Below are 15,266 nucleotides of genomic sequence, written 5' to 3' on the forward strand. Positions count from 1 at the left end.
GTCTGTTGTTCCTAGCATCCTCACAACTCAAGATTCGTGACTGTATATACTGGACTGTGTACATATTGTAGTTGTTCTTGATGAATGAACGCATACTCAACGCTAGGCAATGGTTAGGAAATACGAAGGACAATACGAGTTTTTAAAATGACCTCCTTTTGGTAGGGAAGTGAAGCTGGATGTATAATGTGATAGATATAAATTCAAATAATTGCCCTGAATAAGCGAGCCCAAAGCAAAATATATCCTACTTGTTTCGCCCACTTTGTAATTTTGGCCATTACCTTCTGCTGTAATCAGTCATATTGTAGGAGGTAATGAATTCCGTCTCACAAATAGAATTCTTCACATTCCCACGAAGGCCATAGATATAGCTAATGAAAGAACTTCAATAAGTCAAACAACTGACTTTAGGTTCATGCTCGTGGTTAGAGTGGAGACAGAAAGGAACTTGTAATACCTTGCGTTGAGTTTTGAAATGTTAAGTACGTACGTCTTGTTATCTTGTTATATTTATCTTCTAAATGTGAATAAGGTATTTTGTAATACAATTATTTCTGTAAGATTCCTTCGTGAAAATTAGTGTAGCATAACATCTCGTAAAAACATTGGCTATCATTATTAGGTATGAGAGTTCAGATGCAAGCAACTTCAAATTCAGTTTTGGTGAATAAGGCGATGTGACAGATTTTCATGAAGGATGCGAAGAATACGGTATTGTTCCCGCAAGTTATCTTGGTAGCTAAAATAGTGACACGAAGAGTGAAGTCACTACTAGTGGCAGCACCTTGCACCACTTCTGTGAGTCAGGTGAAATACGCTAAATTTGCAGGTGAAATATATTTGCTTCGTGTGGTCGAAAAGTTAGTTGTGTTTAATATTGCCTTATGTGAAGCAATGTCTTGTAGCAATACGAGATTGATGAAGGTTATTTACAGCAAGGAGAGGAAAATCATTAGCTTTGTGGTTGCTTACTGTGATCAAGAGGTAAAAGCAAATTAATAAAGTGAATAAGAGTTTACATTTCTCAGCCATGAAGGTAGTGAGAGTTTTGGTTAATTTGATTCGTACACGGCACACTGATTGAAGGGCTTAATTCCGTAATCTTCAGTAGTTCATGTAGGTATTGTAATTGGAGATTTGGTAACAGTGTCGTAAATTTATTAATTCAGAAAACATTTAAAGTGTTAAAAATTATATTTTAATAAAAAGTATTAAAGTAAAATTAAAGAAGAATATGAATTTGTTTGTCAATAATTATGGCTATAGTGTCCGTTCATGGTGCGAATTATGCTTCTCATTTTGTTTTTGTTTGCTATGCTTTACTATACCGGTACTTATGTTGTATATTAAAAAAAAAAGAGTTTATCTTTTTTTCTATTTGTATTTTGAGAAAACATGAAGCTCCACCTTCCATATCATTTTCCAGTATTACACACATACGTATATTAAATACATAGGCCTACATATTGCACAAAATGCACCATGTAGCAAAGTCGTAAGACGGAACTTTTGACGAACGTCTATCCGCCAAGGCATCCTGCCAGTCAGCTTGTCTTTGAAAGATGGACAGACAGATTGAATGACAGATCGTCGTTAATGGATGCTTTTCGCACCGATAGAAGTGCGAACTGCGAACGGGCAGGAAATAAGTACCAAACGATGTTTTTGTAGGAGTCAGTGCAACTGCTTGACAAGCTCTATGTAAAAAACATAGCTGCAGGAAAGACAGAGAGCGCTAGGTATCCCAGCTACCAAGAGTATTTGCGCTAACAATAGAAAGAAGAGCAGGGATAGGTTGACCCTACCTTTAGCAAAATGAATTGCACATACTGGAACCATTATCATTTCCTCACGATTCACAATAATATTTCTTATCAGTGCAATGGAAACAGGATGTTACTTGACGGCACTGTCTTCCTCCGGGGAACAACTGCATGCGATCCAGATAGCAAAAGTTTAACAGAATATGTAACCATAGATATTCCTGGAGTTGGCACTGACACATGATTTTAAATTTTGTGTAATTTTGAACTATTTTGTTAAATAAAGAAAAAATCTTTCGTCATTAAATAAACTACTTATCAAACTCAAAAGCCAACGGAATGTAATACAAATACATTACGTCTAGATTTTTCTCCACCCAGTTTCACACTTGATATTATGTCAATGATGTAATGTTTACAATTTTAGTTTTTTTATGGTGGAAAAGAGCTGCAGTTGGTAACACAGATAAGATTAGACTTCATTGTACAGGAAATGTGTAATTTCCTTGTATAATCTTATGAATCGTAAGAGCAAGTCAAGCGTTGTTCAAGATGGGTGTTTTAAGCAGATCTGGAGATATATGCATCGTTTTTAAGAAAGATAACTATTAGAAATGTGGACATTTCGGTAAATTTTCAAATGTATTCATTAGGCTTACTGATAATTTTTCTGAATTACTTTCTTATTGGATGTGCTCGGAGAGGTTTGGTATTAATTTAATTTTGTTATTATTTGTAAAGTAAAACTGAATCTTGAAGGTAATCGAAGTGACAGTCTACAAGCACGAAGCTTTGTGTTGATCTGCATCAAGAGTAAACATGCTTTCATATTACAAACGCTGTGGATGAAACTGTATACAGTTGCTTATTGTTAGAGTGGTTGTGTTGGTTATGTTATTTTCTATGAATGGAAATTTTCTGCTTTAGTGTCCAATTAAACATAAGAATACTCTCACTAAAAGTTCATAGAGTTTTGATTAGAAGATAATTGGTAAAATTAACTCGTGAAATAATTGAAAATGGTAAAACTCCAATATTATAGATATGCTTAACTGTATGTTACAATTTTTTATGAAGTACTGTATTTACGTAACAATGACGTTTATCAATAGTTAAGTCGCTCGAGACGCCATATTGTTTAGCTAAACAGAAAATAAATGAAGTACATACATTCCATAAATGATAATAATAATAATAATAATAATAATAATAATAATAATAATAATAATAGACTATGTATTTATACGAACAAGATCAGCAAGTAAACATTTGAATGAATTCATAATTTATTCTGAATTCTGACATGACATTGAAGCAGTTCCAAGAGCCAGTATGGATGCATGTTTCTTATGTTGGGCATGTCGTCATATTCTATACACAACTTCCTTAAGAGTTGTCGATCAGTATTAAAGCTTTAGGAGTTGATCATCAATGGTCGAGACTCGCGTTTATACTGTATAGTACAGTAATGTCTTCTGAAGTTGTGTAAAACTGAATTTTAATGCAATTATGTAAGTAGTGTTTCCTATTCCTTATGTCAGTTTCATTGCGTAAGAAAGTAAACTTGTTTCTGTTTGAGTGTTAATGCAAACTGATAAACCTGAGAGGTGTGTTATTTTACAACACGGAAGTTCTTTTCATTTGTTAGGTCATTACCCGGGACTTTAAAACGGATAAAAAATTTGCAGAATATATTTACTTGGAGAAGAAGAAAAAGGAAATTATAAATAAAAGAACGACATACTTATCTACGGAATTTTATGATGGAATAAATTCGACTTCAAATGTAACAACTAATTTCATAGTATGGTAGCCTAATAGGAAAGTTCCTGTGGTCAATGTAGAGTATCCACCAGCCAATTTTAGGTTATGATTCAGAACTTGTTCAATATTTAATAAGATGTTTAGGATTAGTATAAAACTGGCCTATGTGCAACGACGTCTCCTAGCAAATTACCCAATTCTTATTGTACTATATATATATATATATATATACACACACCATTATTACTACGGTACATTAACACAGTTAATACATCACAAAACACACTGAACGAACTAAATGTAATTATTATGAAAGTCGCCGTATTTTCTTCCTGGAATTACGATCCACTTCCACTAGATGGTTACTGACACGAGTAGCAGGGCCGGCAAAATATGCAAACGAAATTATACTAAATGTGAGGAATGTTACTACATATGTGTAGTATTATGTGACAGGTTAGGTTGGAATAGGTTTGTAGTATTATGAGAGAGGTTAGGTTTGATTAGGTGTGCAGTATTATGAGAGAGGTTAGGTCAGGTTAGGTTGGATTAGGTGTGTAGTATTATTAGAGAGGTTAGGTTAGGTTTGATTAGGTGTGTAGTATTATTACTATGTTGGCGACACTGAAACTCACTGTTGCATTAACGAAATATGGCCGTATTCATCATTCACGCATGACGATTTTCTTATATAAGTAAGGTACGTATTTAAGGCGGGTTGCATGGGTTTACAGCTCTCCCAGTGGTCACAGCAATTTCTACTAACCAATACTATAAATTCAAGGCATTTTGAAGGTATTTCATCAAGTTCCTGTAGTGGCTGGGACATAAGTAACATTCACCAAAAAGAAAAATAAAAGTGCAGGGCAAACAACAAATAGCTTACACCACTGCACTATAATGAGCATAATTAGGGAGACAATAATTTTCACAAATGAATTTCTTTTCCAGGAAATGTTTTCATGCTGCATACTATTATCTTGATGATCCTCCAAGAGCACCTCCCCCAACACTGGTTGACTGGGACGCCAAAGCAGAGAATGGTGGCGTGAAAACAGCTATTCCTGTTCATCTGTTCTCAAAACATGTGGCTGAACTTCATGCTGACGGTGACATTGGCTTTAGTAAGGAGTATGAAGCAATCCAGGCAGCTTCCACTCAAGAAGAATATCCATCGGAGCATTCACAACACCCAGACAACAAGCAAAAGAACCGTTACCTTAACATACTAGCATGTGAGTACCTCAATGAGACTCACGAATTTCAAATGCATATTGAATACTGAACATGATTTTAACTTCAGATTGCTTCTGGAGTCTATGTTGGGTGGGCTGTTCAAGTATCTAGACTGTGGGATGTGCTATTACACATTTATGTTTATAGATCTTTAATTCGCACATGAAGTCATGTTTGAAATGGGTTAAATATGGGAGAATTCTCTGTAACCTTCTCATAAAAGCTTAGCAGTGACTGTAATCTGGCTTCCCCCTTTTAAGAAAGAGAATGTTTGTGTCGGATTTTTATATAGCCATGCCTTCTGCATTCCAAGATGTAATATCAACGTAGAATCTTTAAAAATAACTACCGTAATTCTGTTTCAACAACTTGACGTCATAAATGTATTGTTCCAAAATGTGAATATGAGCAAAGAAAAATTTTGTTTTTAAAATAAATTAGAATGGGAGAGGTATAAAAGTACATACGTTGTTGTTTATTCAACTGTCCGAACCTCACAAGTGACACCAACAAGCACCACTTATGAGGCAACTAGGTCAGGAGATAATGAGGTAGGATGGCCAGTTCCTTTCCCCCTCCACTGAGTACATTGCCGATTAGCTACATATTAACACTAATCATACTTCAGCATCCAAACACTTGTTATTCCTCTGACACATATCGTCACGTGAGATGTGCTGTCTGATAATAGATGTACGTATCAGCCAGACCCTCAATCAGAGGCAAAAGTAGATGTGTATAGATAATAATTAAATCCTCCATTGAGCTGTATATGATATTGATATTGATCTTTACTGTCCCTAAACAAATTCTGTACTGGTGATCCTCACAGTTTTGTATACCAAAGTTCAAGTTCAAGTTCAGCCCATAATGTCCCCTTGGGGCACGGGCCTCTTCCTAGGAAGGCGGCTGGTTAAGGCGATCCCGGTTAGCCATGCCGGGAAGGTTTCTCCTTTAAGTTGTAACACTTTTTGCACGTGTTCTTTTAGTTTCTCCATTGCTGCTCTCTGTCCTCTGTGATGCACTCTTCTGTGTGTTGTCTCAATGAGGGATGGTCCGCGATGCTGTGCTGATACTTTGCTTCCACACTGTCCTCTCTCTGGCAGTTGTTGTCCATCGGTTCCCAAAGGTCTTCCTGAGATCGTCGACCCAAAGTGTCCTTTGATGCCCCACGCTCCTTTACACGCACCTGTGGTCCCAGACTGTCGCCTTGTGAGTCTATCTGCTGGGGTTTAGCCTCATGATGTGACTTGTCCAACTCCATTTCAGGTTTCTGCTGGTAGTTACTGCATCATTTATTTTTGTTTTTATTCTTACAGTCTCATTTCGCATTCTGTCCCTCCATGTGACGCCTAGTATTTTTCTCGGTATACTAATGCTGATAATATGCACGTATTCATGACGTATCTCTTAATCTCTAGGCTGTATGACTTTTCTAACAATATAAAGTTCAATGTCCAAAATTTTGCCCATGCTGCCGCTATGCGTCTCACTTTGTATACCAGCCACCATTATATCAGTTACATTCATCTTCCTCACAATACAATCCTTTCCTAATTAGAATATTATAGATATATTAATTTGTCCTACAGAATTTATCTGTAATATTGACACTTAATATTTTAGGAGAAAAATTCTCTCCGGCACCAGGGATCGAACCTGGGTCCTTGGTTCTATGTACCAAGCGCTCTGACCACTGACCTACGCCGAATTCAATCCACAACACCGGACCGAACTTTCCTCTTCTGATGTTTCCCTTTGTGGCTGGCACCGGAGAGAATTTTTCTCCTAAAATATTAACTTTCCTACTTAGCCGTATCCTTTTTTCTTTTATACCTTCACTTTTTATCGTGAATACCAGATTAAGTTTATCCTTATCGCCTTCTGCCATTCACCTTTATCATTTCTTAGTTTATCTTCATTTACTCTCATTATCCCCTTCCTCAGTATGGATAATTTAATTGCGGAACCTACTATTAATTTAAATTAATCTTCATCTAATTATTTTTTATTGTGAATGCCTGAATAAGATTACCTTTATCGTCAACTGTTAGGTCACCTCCATTTACTCTCATCATTCCATTTCTCAATAATTTAATTGTGAATCCTTCTATTAATTTACAAGAATATAGAAGGACTGACCCTTAAACAGTAAACTTTATAAAAATTTAACTAAATGGACATTATTTTGTTTTTCAGATGACCACAGTAGAGTGCAACTGCTGCCAGTGCCAGGACAGAAACGTTCTGTTGATTATGTTAATGCGAACTACATAGATGGTTTTCAACGTTCACGGGCATACATCGGCACTCAAGGACCCTTGCCTGCAACATTCGACTGTTTCTGGCGTATGGTTTGGGAACAACGGGTGGCAATAATAGTCATGATTACCAATTTAGTGGAACGTGGCAGGGTGAGTGAACGATCAACTTGACAGAGTTGGAATTAAATACGTCATGTGCACCATTTGCTACAGTTGTGGGTGTCCCTTTCATTTTCCCAGTCTGTGTATTTTGTTTGTTAGCGTTTATAGTTACTTCGTCTGCACTTCTAATGTTGTAGGGTAAGTAAAGGTTAACAGAATTTGCCCTGATCAGAAACATGTGATACAACTGAAATAACGTCATTCATTTATACACATAATGCATCTCAGAAAAATCACATTTAGAACAATATTTCTTAGTAGAATAATTCATCAATAATTACTTTTATGACAGCCATTTAAGAGTTCCGTTCTTTGAACTGGGTTTTATTTCGTAACACACGTCATTAAATTAGACTAGTTAACAAATTTGAATTTTTTTCCATAACATGAATAAAATACGCTGATATTAACTAATTTGCACGTGCTGAACACGAAAATGACAGTGAAAAGTTCGTAACACGTCACGTTTTTGTGTTATACATAGTTACTCGATTGTTTGAAAAAATCAGGATTTTTGACATATCAGTATTAAAAATTACTTCAGTGTCATTTGTTGTATAAAATTTCCAACAGAAGCTTAGCTATGATAAAACTGTAAATTAATAACCAACCAGCTATTGAAAGGTATAAAACCACTCTTCATGCCTAATAAAAAGGAAACAAAAAAAATTAGAAATTACCCTATTTTTTTTCTTCTTATGAGTACTGGAATCTTCCGTTCTCAAAACCAGCAATAATCGCCCATCGTTGATGGATTCCATTTTCTTTGATACCATTGCTCCATTATAGCAAAATCACTCCCCCTGATCATCACTTACAGCTCCCAAGTTGTCAGGAAAGGAGTCCAGATGTGAATGTAAGAAGTGGATCTTCAGCAACTTACAGCAGCCCGTTTTTTTTTTTTTATAGTTTCCCAGTAATGTCTCTATTAATTGGTAATAATTTTCTGCCTTGTGATTCCCTAAGAGCCCTTTGATGACAGATGCAAGATATTTACATGCTGCTAATTCGTTAGTTTTAAACTTTTTTTTTTTTCTAAAAATTGCTATCTTGCTAAATGAGTCACAGGGATGGGAGGTTTTATATTGCCGTTGTTCAATAAAACTGCTTGTAAGTTCAGTTTTGAATAATCGATGAACAATCACCATTCTTCTGGATATATTCAACATCTAATTTATCCATTAACCCACTCACATTTATGCAGGCACAAACAGAATTTTCCGTTGCAAAATAGTTATTTAACTTATCGTTTGGTTTTCTGAATGTTGAAACATTGGTAAATTTTGCTAATAAGTTCCACTGTTGCATTGTAGAACCTAATAGTTCGATGTGTTGCTTGGAAAGACCTAAATGCCTAATTAGATCATTAAGTTCTGCCTGTCATATCAGATGTGGTGTATTGTATTCGGGAATGAAAGTGGGATTAGCAGAAGTTGAAGGATAGTCTGAGGATTTTGATGGCTCTTGTTCCTCTGGAATGATGTAACCTTCTTCACTAGGTGGAGGAATAGGGATAGGAAGTTCCGGAGAATGTGACACTGGTCTTATGGCTGAAGTGAGATTAGAATTTACAATTTTATCTTTAGTTTTCTTTGAAAATCTCTATGTTTTGGTAATGCAGAAGTAACAATCTTCCAGAAGACTGGTAGGCAGTCATGAAATCACTGGAGTAGCAAAACGAATGTTGTTTCTGTCCTCACAACAACTCTGTTTACTTCACATAACACATTACACTATACAACGCATGTGGGGACCAATTTTCTTGTTCTTGTTCACACACACTTTACAGCCAAAATAAAAGTAATACATTGTTTTTACATTGTCTGTAATTGATCGGCGTTGTGATTTCAAGGTAAATTCGCCACAAACATGATAGAAACTATTTGGAGGATTTTTACATGAACGATGATTGTGATCCATTTAACATTACTACAGAATAAGTAGTGCCATCAAGGAACTACCACAATCAGAACTAACCATTAAATTTCTCATTTCTTGTCTCAAAATATAACTACAACAACAACAACCCTATTTCCTTTTTAGTGAGTTTTATGACTTACCCTCTATGCAGCCACATAATAAGTGTACTGGTAATAAAACAATTAACCACCTGGAAGGGTAGCACTCATCCAATGCACAAAAGTAAAAGTATGCTTCAAATGGTACCTTAAAAAAACAGAAATGTATAAAAGATCCACATTAAAGAAAGGAACCTCTTTCAGTGTGGGTTGGTTTTAACACATTTTTATACTACTTGCTGATTAAAAAATATACGTTTCTAAAAAATGTGACATCTCGGAACTTTTTCAATGTCATATTCGTAATCAGCACATACAAATGATATAAAAATAGTTATTCTTATCCATGATATGAAAACCTTGTTGACTAGTGTTATTGAAACTCATTATCAAGTCTTTCCCCACCAGAATCTCCCTGGGAATAGCAATGCAGTTATTCCGCGCCAAAATCATGCGAACACTAACGTATGGCATTGAACTCATATGGGACTACCTCATACTAATGGATCTAGGTATGCTAGAAAAAGTAAAAGCCAGATTCCTGAAAAGGATATTGGGTGTATCAAAAACGACACCATCTCGATTGGCTTATACTCTAGCACAGGAGGACTTTCTTATAGAGGAACTGAGGTACAGATAACTACTGCCATCTATACCACAAGTTGCGAAATTACTGAGGAGAAGAATGGAGAAAAGAGAAAAAATATGGACGGAGTTCTATATGATAGATGCCATGATGAACCGAGACTGGGCAGGTCTAAACCAAGAAATGCGCAGTGGAATCACGAGGCTCGCATCATAAACTCTGCATGGAAGCATTTTATCACGATCCAAATGAAAAGTGTGTGTGCAAACTGTGTAACAAGAAATGCGAAAGATATCACTTCTCGGTATGTGCAAAGAGGACAAACACTCTAAATGAATACAGCAAGGAGTGATGGCCCAAAACCTTATGCACGTTCGTGCGAATTTATCCTACTATTATTATCAAGTCTTTCGCAGTGGTCTAATGGTTGCCATATTTGCCATTTTATCCAAGGTTGGTGCGTTCAAACCCAGGGAAGGGCAATGGAATTTTAAAGGACACAGAATGCAATAAAATTTAATAAACACTGTTGAAAATTTATAAAATTGCGTATTTTATTTTAAAGGACAAATTTCGTAAAATAATCATGATCTAGGCAAAATTAAGTATGAAACGCATTCTTTGTACGAGTATGCTTCCTGTTTTTCTGATATATGTTTTGGAGGAGAACGTCTCAATTGAGATATCTATACAGGATAGCACCACACGAGGCTCCGAAGGGTTCTGATGGACAAAGCAGGAAACAAATTTAAATTTAAAAAATCTGACGCAGTTGACCTTCAAACACTGAAAAGTATAAAGTGCCAAAAAATGAGGACTGCTATTCTAAATATTACAAAATAATATAGGGTTCAGTATGTCATCATGCTAATATATGAAACCGAACAAAGTAGTTTTCCCCACATGTAAATCTTTGAAAAACATTGAAGTACCAGTATTTACTTTCGTATAGGTAACTATTTGGTAAATAGTATTTTTCTTCATGAACCAATGATGAAATTGTGATTTACTGCGTCAAGTGTTATAGCAAAATTATCAGTCCATTAACTTTTTATTTAACAAGAGGAGAGAACAATACTTACACACGAAAATTCATAATTCACATTAATTTGTTGGATTTCCTTCTCTTAATTCCATTTTAAATAAATGTCAATATAACGAAACATAGGGATTAATAATTGAATTATATTCTGAGTAAAAATATATATTTTACTAAATTTTTAATTAATTCTGAAATTGTTAAAATTATATATCTTATTTAGTGCTGGTAAAAAGTAAAAGTAAAAGTATCCTCTTCACATGCCATGAAAGCACTTGGGGGCATAGAGGTAGAGCCCATGCTTTCTTGACATCGACACTAGAATGAGGTGGTGGGGTCAGCATCACCCTCCGATCACCTTTTACTTCCAGGAAAAACACAGTGTCCAATTTGACAGGAGGCTGAGTGAATCTCGGGTCATTCTGGAAATTTGGCAATGAGAAAATCCCATACCACCTGGGATTGAACTCCGGAATTTACAGTCTGTACCCAACTGCTCTACCAACTGAGCTACCCGACCGCACTTAGTGCTGATACCTGGGACATAAAACTGCATGAAAATGAGCACAGGGCTGTAAGACCATCAAGACATGTATTGGAAGCATTTTCACGGATGATGGATGTTTTCTTCACTCTTGGATTGTGACATTTATAAACATTATGTCTATGAATATTTTTAAAAGAAGCTGCTGTCACATATTGTAAATTACTGTTATTTGTTATGTTATTTGAGGACTAGAGAAAGTAAACAGTACTTAGCACAGCAACACAATTTACTCCAGATGTAAATATTGATAATGCCAGATAGTGTCTTTTGTGTAGGCTACATTTCGAAGGACGCCATTGCTTGCAGTTCCCGTGCACCTGCAGTAAATAGAATGAAAGTTGTAAACATAACTATTAAAGTTACTAGCAGTAGCTCTCAAATGCCTAATCAATGCCGATAGATACAACATACAGTTCAGGTTACTAAAATGCAGTGAATATCAGTTAAACACTAATAGCCTACGAAACACAAGCAAATGTTTTGCTCTAAGAATGAATGAATGAATGAATGAATTAATTAATTAATTGAAAATGTGTTCAACTTAATTTCATTCTGAATGACGAATTCTACCAAGTTGAAATCGGTATGAATGAAATTGCAGAAGTAATGTGGTTAATAGTTCTGAATAATTGGTGCTTTTGTTCTTCAAATAGATGTCTGAAGAAGATTTATAAGAAAAAAACATGAACAAATGTACAGAATTGGGAGAAGTGTGGAAATGAAATATTTGTGAAACTAAAACAATACACTGTAATCAGTGGTATATGTCTTTATAAAAAAAATACCCTGGTTCTGGAATTTCGAAGCATAAGCTACTGGGCCATTCTATTTGAACAGGAACAGTTGGTTGCATATAGCCATATAGAAAACAAAATTGGAGTAATTTTCTGATAAAAAAATAAAGAGGTTGATAGGCCTGTAGAGTACACGTCACTATGAAATTGTATTGTTTAAATATGAAAGAAATACGACTTTTTATAAATGCAGAATTTGACAATAATATGAAAATCAGAAAAGTGCCCAAGGCACTGCCTGGCCTCGAAAAATGATATCGCTAGGCCTGAAATACACCCCTGAATAGGTTGATGATGATGATGACGATGATGATCATGAATACTGGACTTATTACTGTGTAACGCAAAACTTCATTTATGCAACATTTTACAAGAAGGGATCCAAATTTAATTTTGTTCTGTCAAATTTTATATTGATATTTGATTCTTAGTGACGCATTCTGTTCCTACAAGTAAGTGACCTCTTCCTGCATTAGCATCAAATTCAGGGCCGATCATTGGCTACTACAGAAGAAATAATATGATGCAGTAGTCTCCCATTGCGTTCTCAAGTGATGAAAAGGAATGTGATAGACATGTAGGTACCAATGTCATCGATCACCACAAATTTCTCTTTATCTCACCAGAATTTGAGACCAAACCTCCAGTTTGGAAAACTCACATTTTGATTTCTGCCTAAGCAAGCACTTCATGTGGCATATCGCCTTATATTTTCGGTATGAAAGGGTACACTGGAGAATGATCAATAAAGCATAGGTTATTAAAGAATTAAATAAAATTATTTTATGATAGGTTTGGTTAGACTCATAAAAAGTGATGGAATAGTATGTTGTAATTAAATTTTTTACACATGCTTTCTGTAAGGACCATTGCAAATGTCATTTAGAAGCTATTTTTTTAATGTTGATCCACAAAAAAATTATAATAATCTCTTGTCTGTAAAGAAAAAAGCGACTTAATGTATTGCATACATTGGTGAGAAGATTCATTATTCCTATAGTTTTAGTAACCATTTTAATAATATAGTGTTTGTTGAGATACAAGTCTGGAGAGATGCCAATTTATTTCACATTTCTGTCATCAAATGTTCTGAGAGTTTGTGCATTTTCAAAGGAACTTCGGTGGTTTATCCTTAAGAATATTCACCGACTGAACATTCTGATGTTTTACTAAGCTATGAAACTCTTCTTTGAATTCTGTTAGCTTTCTTCCTTTTCTTCCAATTTTAATTTATTTTTTGTGATTTTATTTTCATTAGTTTGTTCACAATTTTCTTGTTAAAGAAATCAAGCAACTTAATTAAATTAATTTTGATAACTTTAAAATCTTTGGTAAGAACTCATTTGTTTCACTACCTATTAGACAATACAAGAGAAAATTAGATTGACTATTCAACAGGGCTCTTAGGTTCGAATAATCAATTATCTTGCAATGGCATTTTGTTCCAAAGTTGTAAAATATATTACTGGTATGCTGTCATCATTATGTTTACGGAAACCATCACCAGTTTCATTATAGTATTAAATTCTTATTCCTGCACGAATTTTTTGTGGTAAGGATAATAAGCGTAAGTTTTGTAATCTCTGTATTTGCAGAGAAATGTAGGCCATGTAACTTCGTTTAGAGTACAGAATCACATCACACTATATTCTTGAAGTGAGAATTGTCTTGGATAATCCTTTAGTGACACACTGTACAGACTAGAGTTGCTGTATTTAATAAAAAACTTATTTAAGTGCAGCTTATTTCAATACAGTTTTGTAAGAGTACCTTACCAAGATCTTGAAGTAATGAAACACATCAGTTGTTGCCAATTGGGAAACCATCTGTGTGTACATGATTAAAAATTACGCGTTCATGATGCAAAGCTCGAGAATGCAATGTTAGACCAGTTGATGGAACATTCTGATACAGACTGGATTCACATTCGTCCATATACAGAGTTTTGGTATTATGTTGTAATCAGTATTTGGGTTTTGCAGATAGATGAGTCAATCCAGCTTACACTGTTACTGCATGAAAAAGAAATGGCAATAATAATTCAGATTAGAATTGATTTTCATCTAAAGTGGAAACTATCGATGTAAAACGAAAAATTGTAATTTATCCTCTGTAATACAAAATTCATAATTAGTTGTACAGGTATATGTAATTCTTTACTTTCGCAACACTATGAAAAGTCCTTTGTTACCCCTCGTTTTATTTCTAGAAATGGAAGGGACAACCATGCCAGAAGCAAGTGCACTTATTCACCACTTCCCATTTTTTGGCACTGCATCTGTACTTTATCACTGCCATGATATTTGAAAGGGAGCTGTGGCATCAAACCAGAGCACAAACCCTTTCATCTCCTTTGGTTTGATAACTGGATTCTGCTCCTTGTCGACTATAGCCATGGTTGTGATGATGGTCCCCACTGTCTGTCTTAGAGTACTGAACATTGACTTGTTTGGAGCAGTGGTCCTCTGCATACCGCAGCAGTCTGTCGTAGAGTGCTGCATGCCATCCTTCAGATGATGCTAAACTACAGATTCGTTGTAACCCGACACAGGAGGAATGACTGACCTCCGTGAAATGTCGTTATTTTGCCGATTGTTAGTTTCCGCATGTCTGTGTTGCTGTACTGTGGATATACAGAGCTGCTGTGTGTCAGCGGACCACTGCACTCCTGTCTCATACATTCTGTAGGGTACACTTAAGTAGATATAATTGTGTCAAAATTGAGACTTTTAGTTTGTATTAAACAAGAGTGCACTTATGTTAGAATTTAGAAACAAGCGAAAACAAACTGATAGGTGTTATTCTCTTCTTTTCCCGTTCATGCTGTCCGATAGGAAACTCTTAAAAGACAGCCTAAGCTTGCATCCCAATGTCTGGAGGTACTGTATTTTGGTTTGAGCACTCTCTATCTCTTTCTGTGTGCCTTGGTTTCCCACGATCCTGTGATTGCTTGTAGTTGCCCGTAGAAGTGACACCTTCTCATCCTCCTTGGCTTCTCTCCACTGTGTTCTTGGCAATGGAATGCTTGCTCAGTGCAACATAACTGACCTCTGACCTCCAAGTGACAACCCAGTTGAAACTGAGGCATGC

General features: G+C 35.5%; 1 protein-coding gene across 7 annotated transcripts in view; it reads left to right on the forward strand.

Moving 5' to 3' along the window:
* Window positions 1-15,266, forward strand: part of Ptp99A (Protein tyrosine phosphatase 99A) — a 1,121,389-nt gene that overhangs the window by 1,051,119 nt on the left and 55,004 nt on the right. For 5 of the 7 annotated variants that reach the window (XM_069837673.1, XM_069837670.1, XM_069837672.1 and 2 more), the window contains 3 exons: window positions 4,482-4,765; window positions 6,966-7,180; window positions 15,011-15,055. In XM_069837673.1, coding sequence (XP_069693774.1) covers window positions 4,482-4,765; window positions 6,966-7,180; window positions 15,011-15,055 — 544 coding nt within the window. The remainder of the gene's footprint in view (window positions 1-4,481; window positions 4,766-6,965; window positions 7,181-15,010; window positions 15,056-15,266) is intronic. The other 2 variants (XM_069837671.1, XM_069837674.1) reach the window with 1 other exon arrangement.

This window comes from Periplaneta americana, chromosome 10 (genome assembly GCF_040183065.1).
Source record: "Periplaneta americana isolate PAMFEO1 chromosome 10, P.americana_PAMFEO1_priV1, whole genome shotgun sequence".
Classification (NCBI taxonomy): domain Eukaryota; kingdom Metazoa; phylum Arthropoda; class Insecta; order Blattodea; family Blattidae; genus Periplaneta; species Periplaneta americana.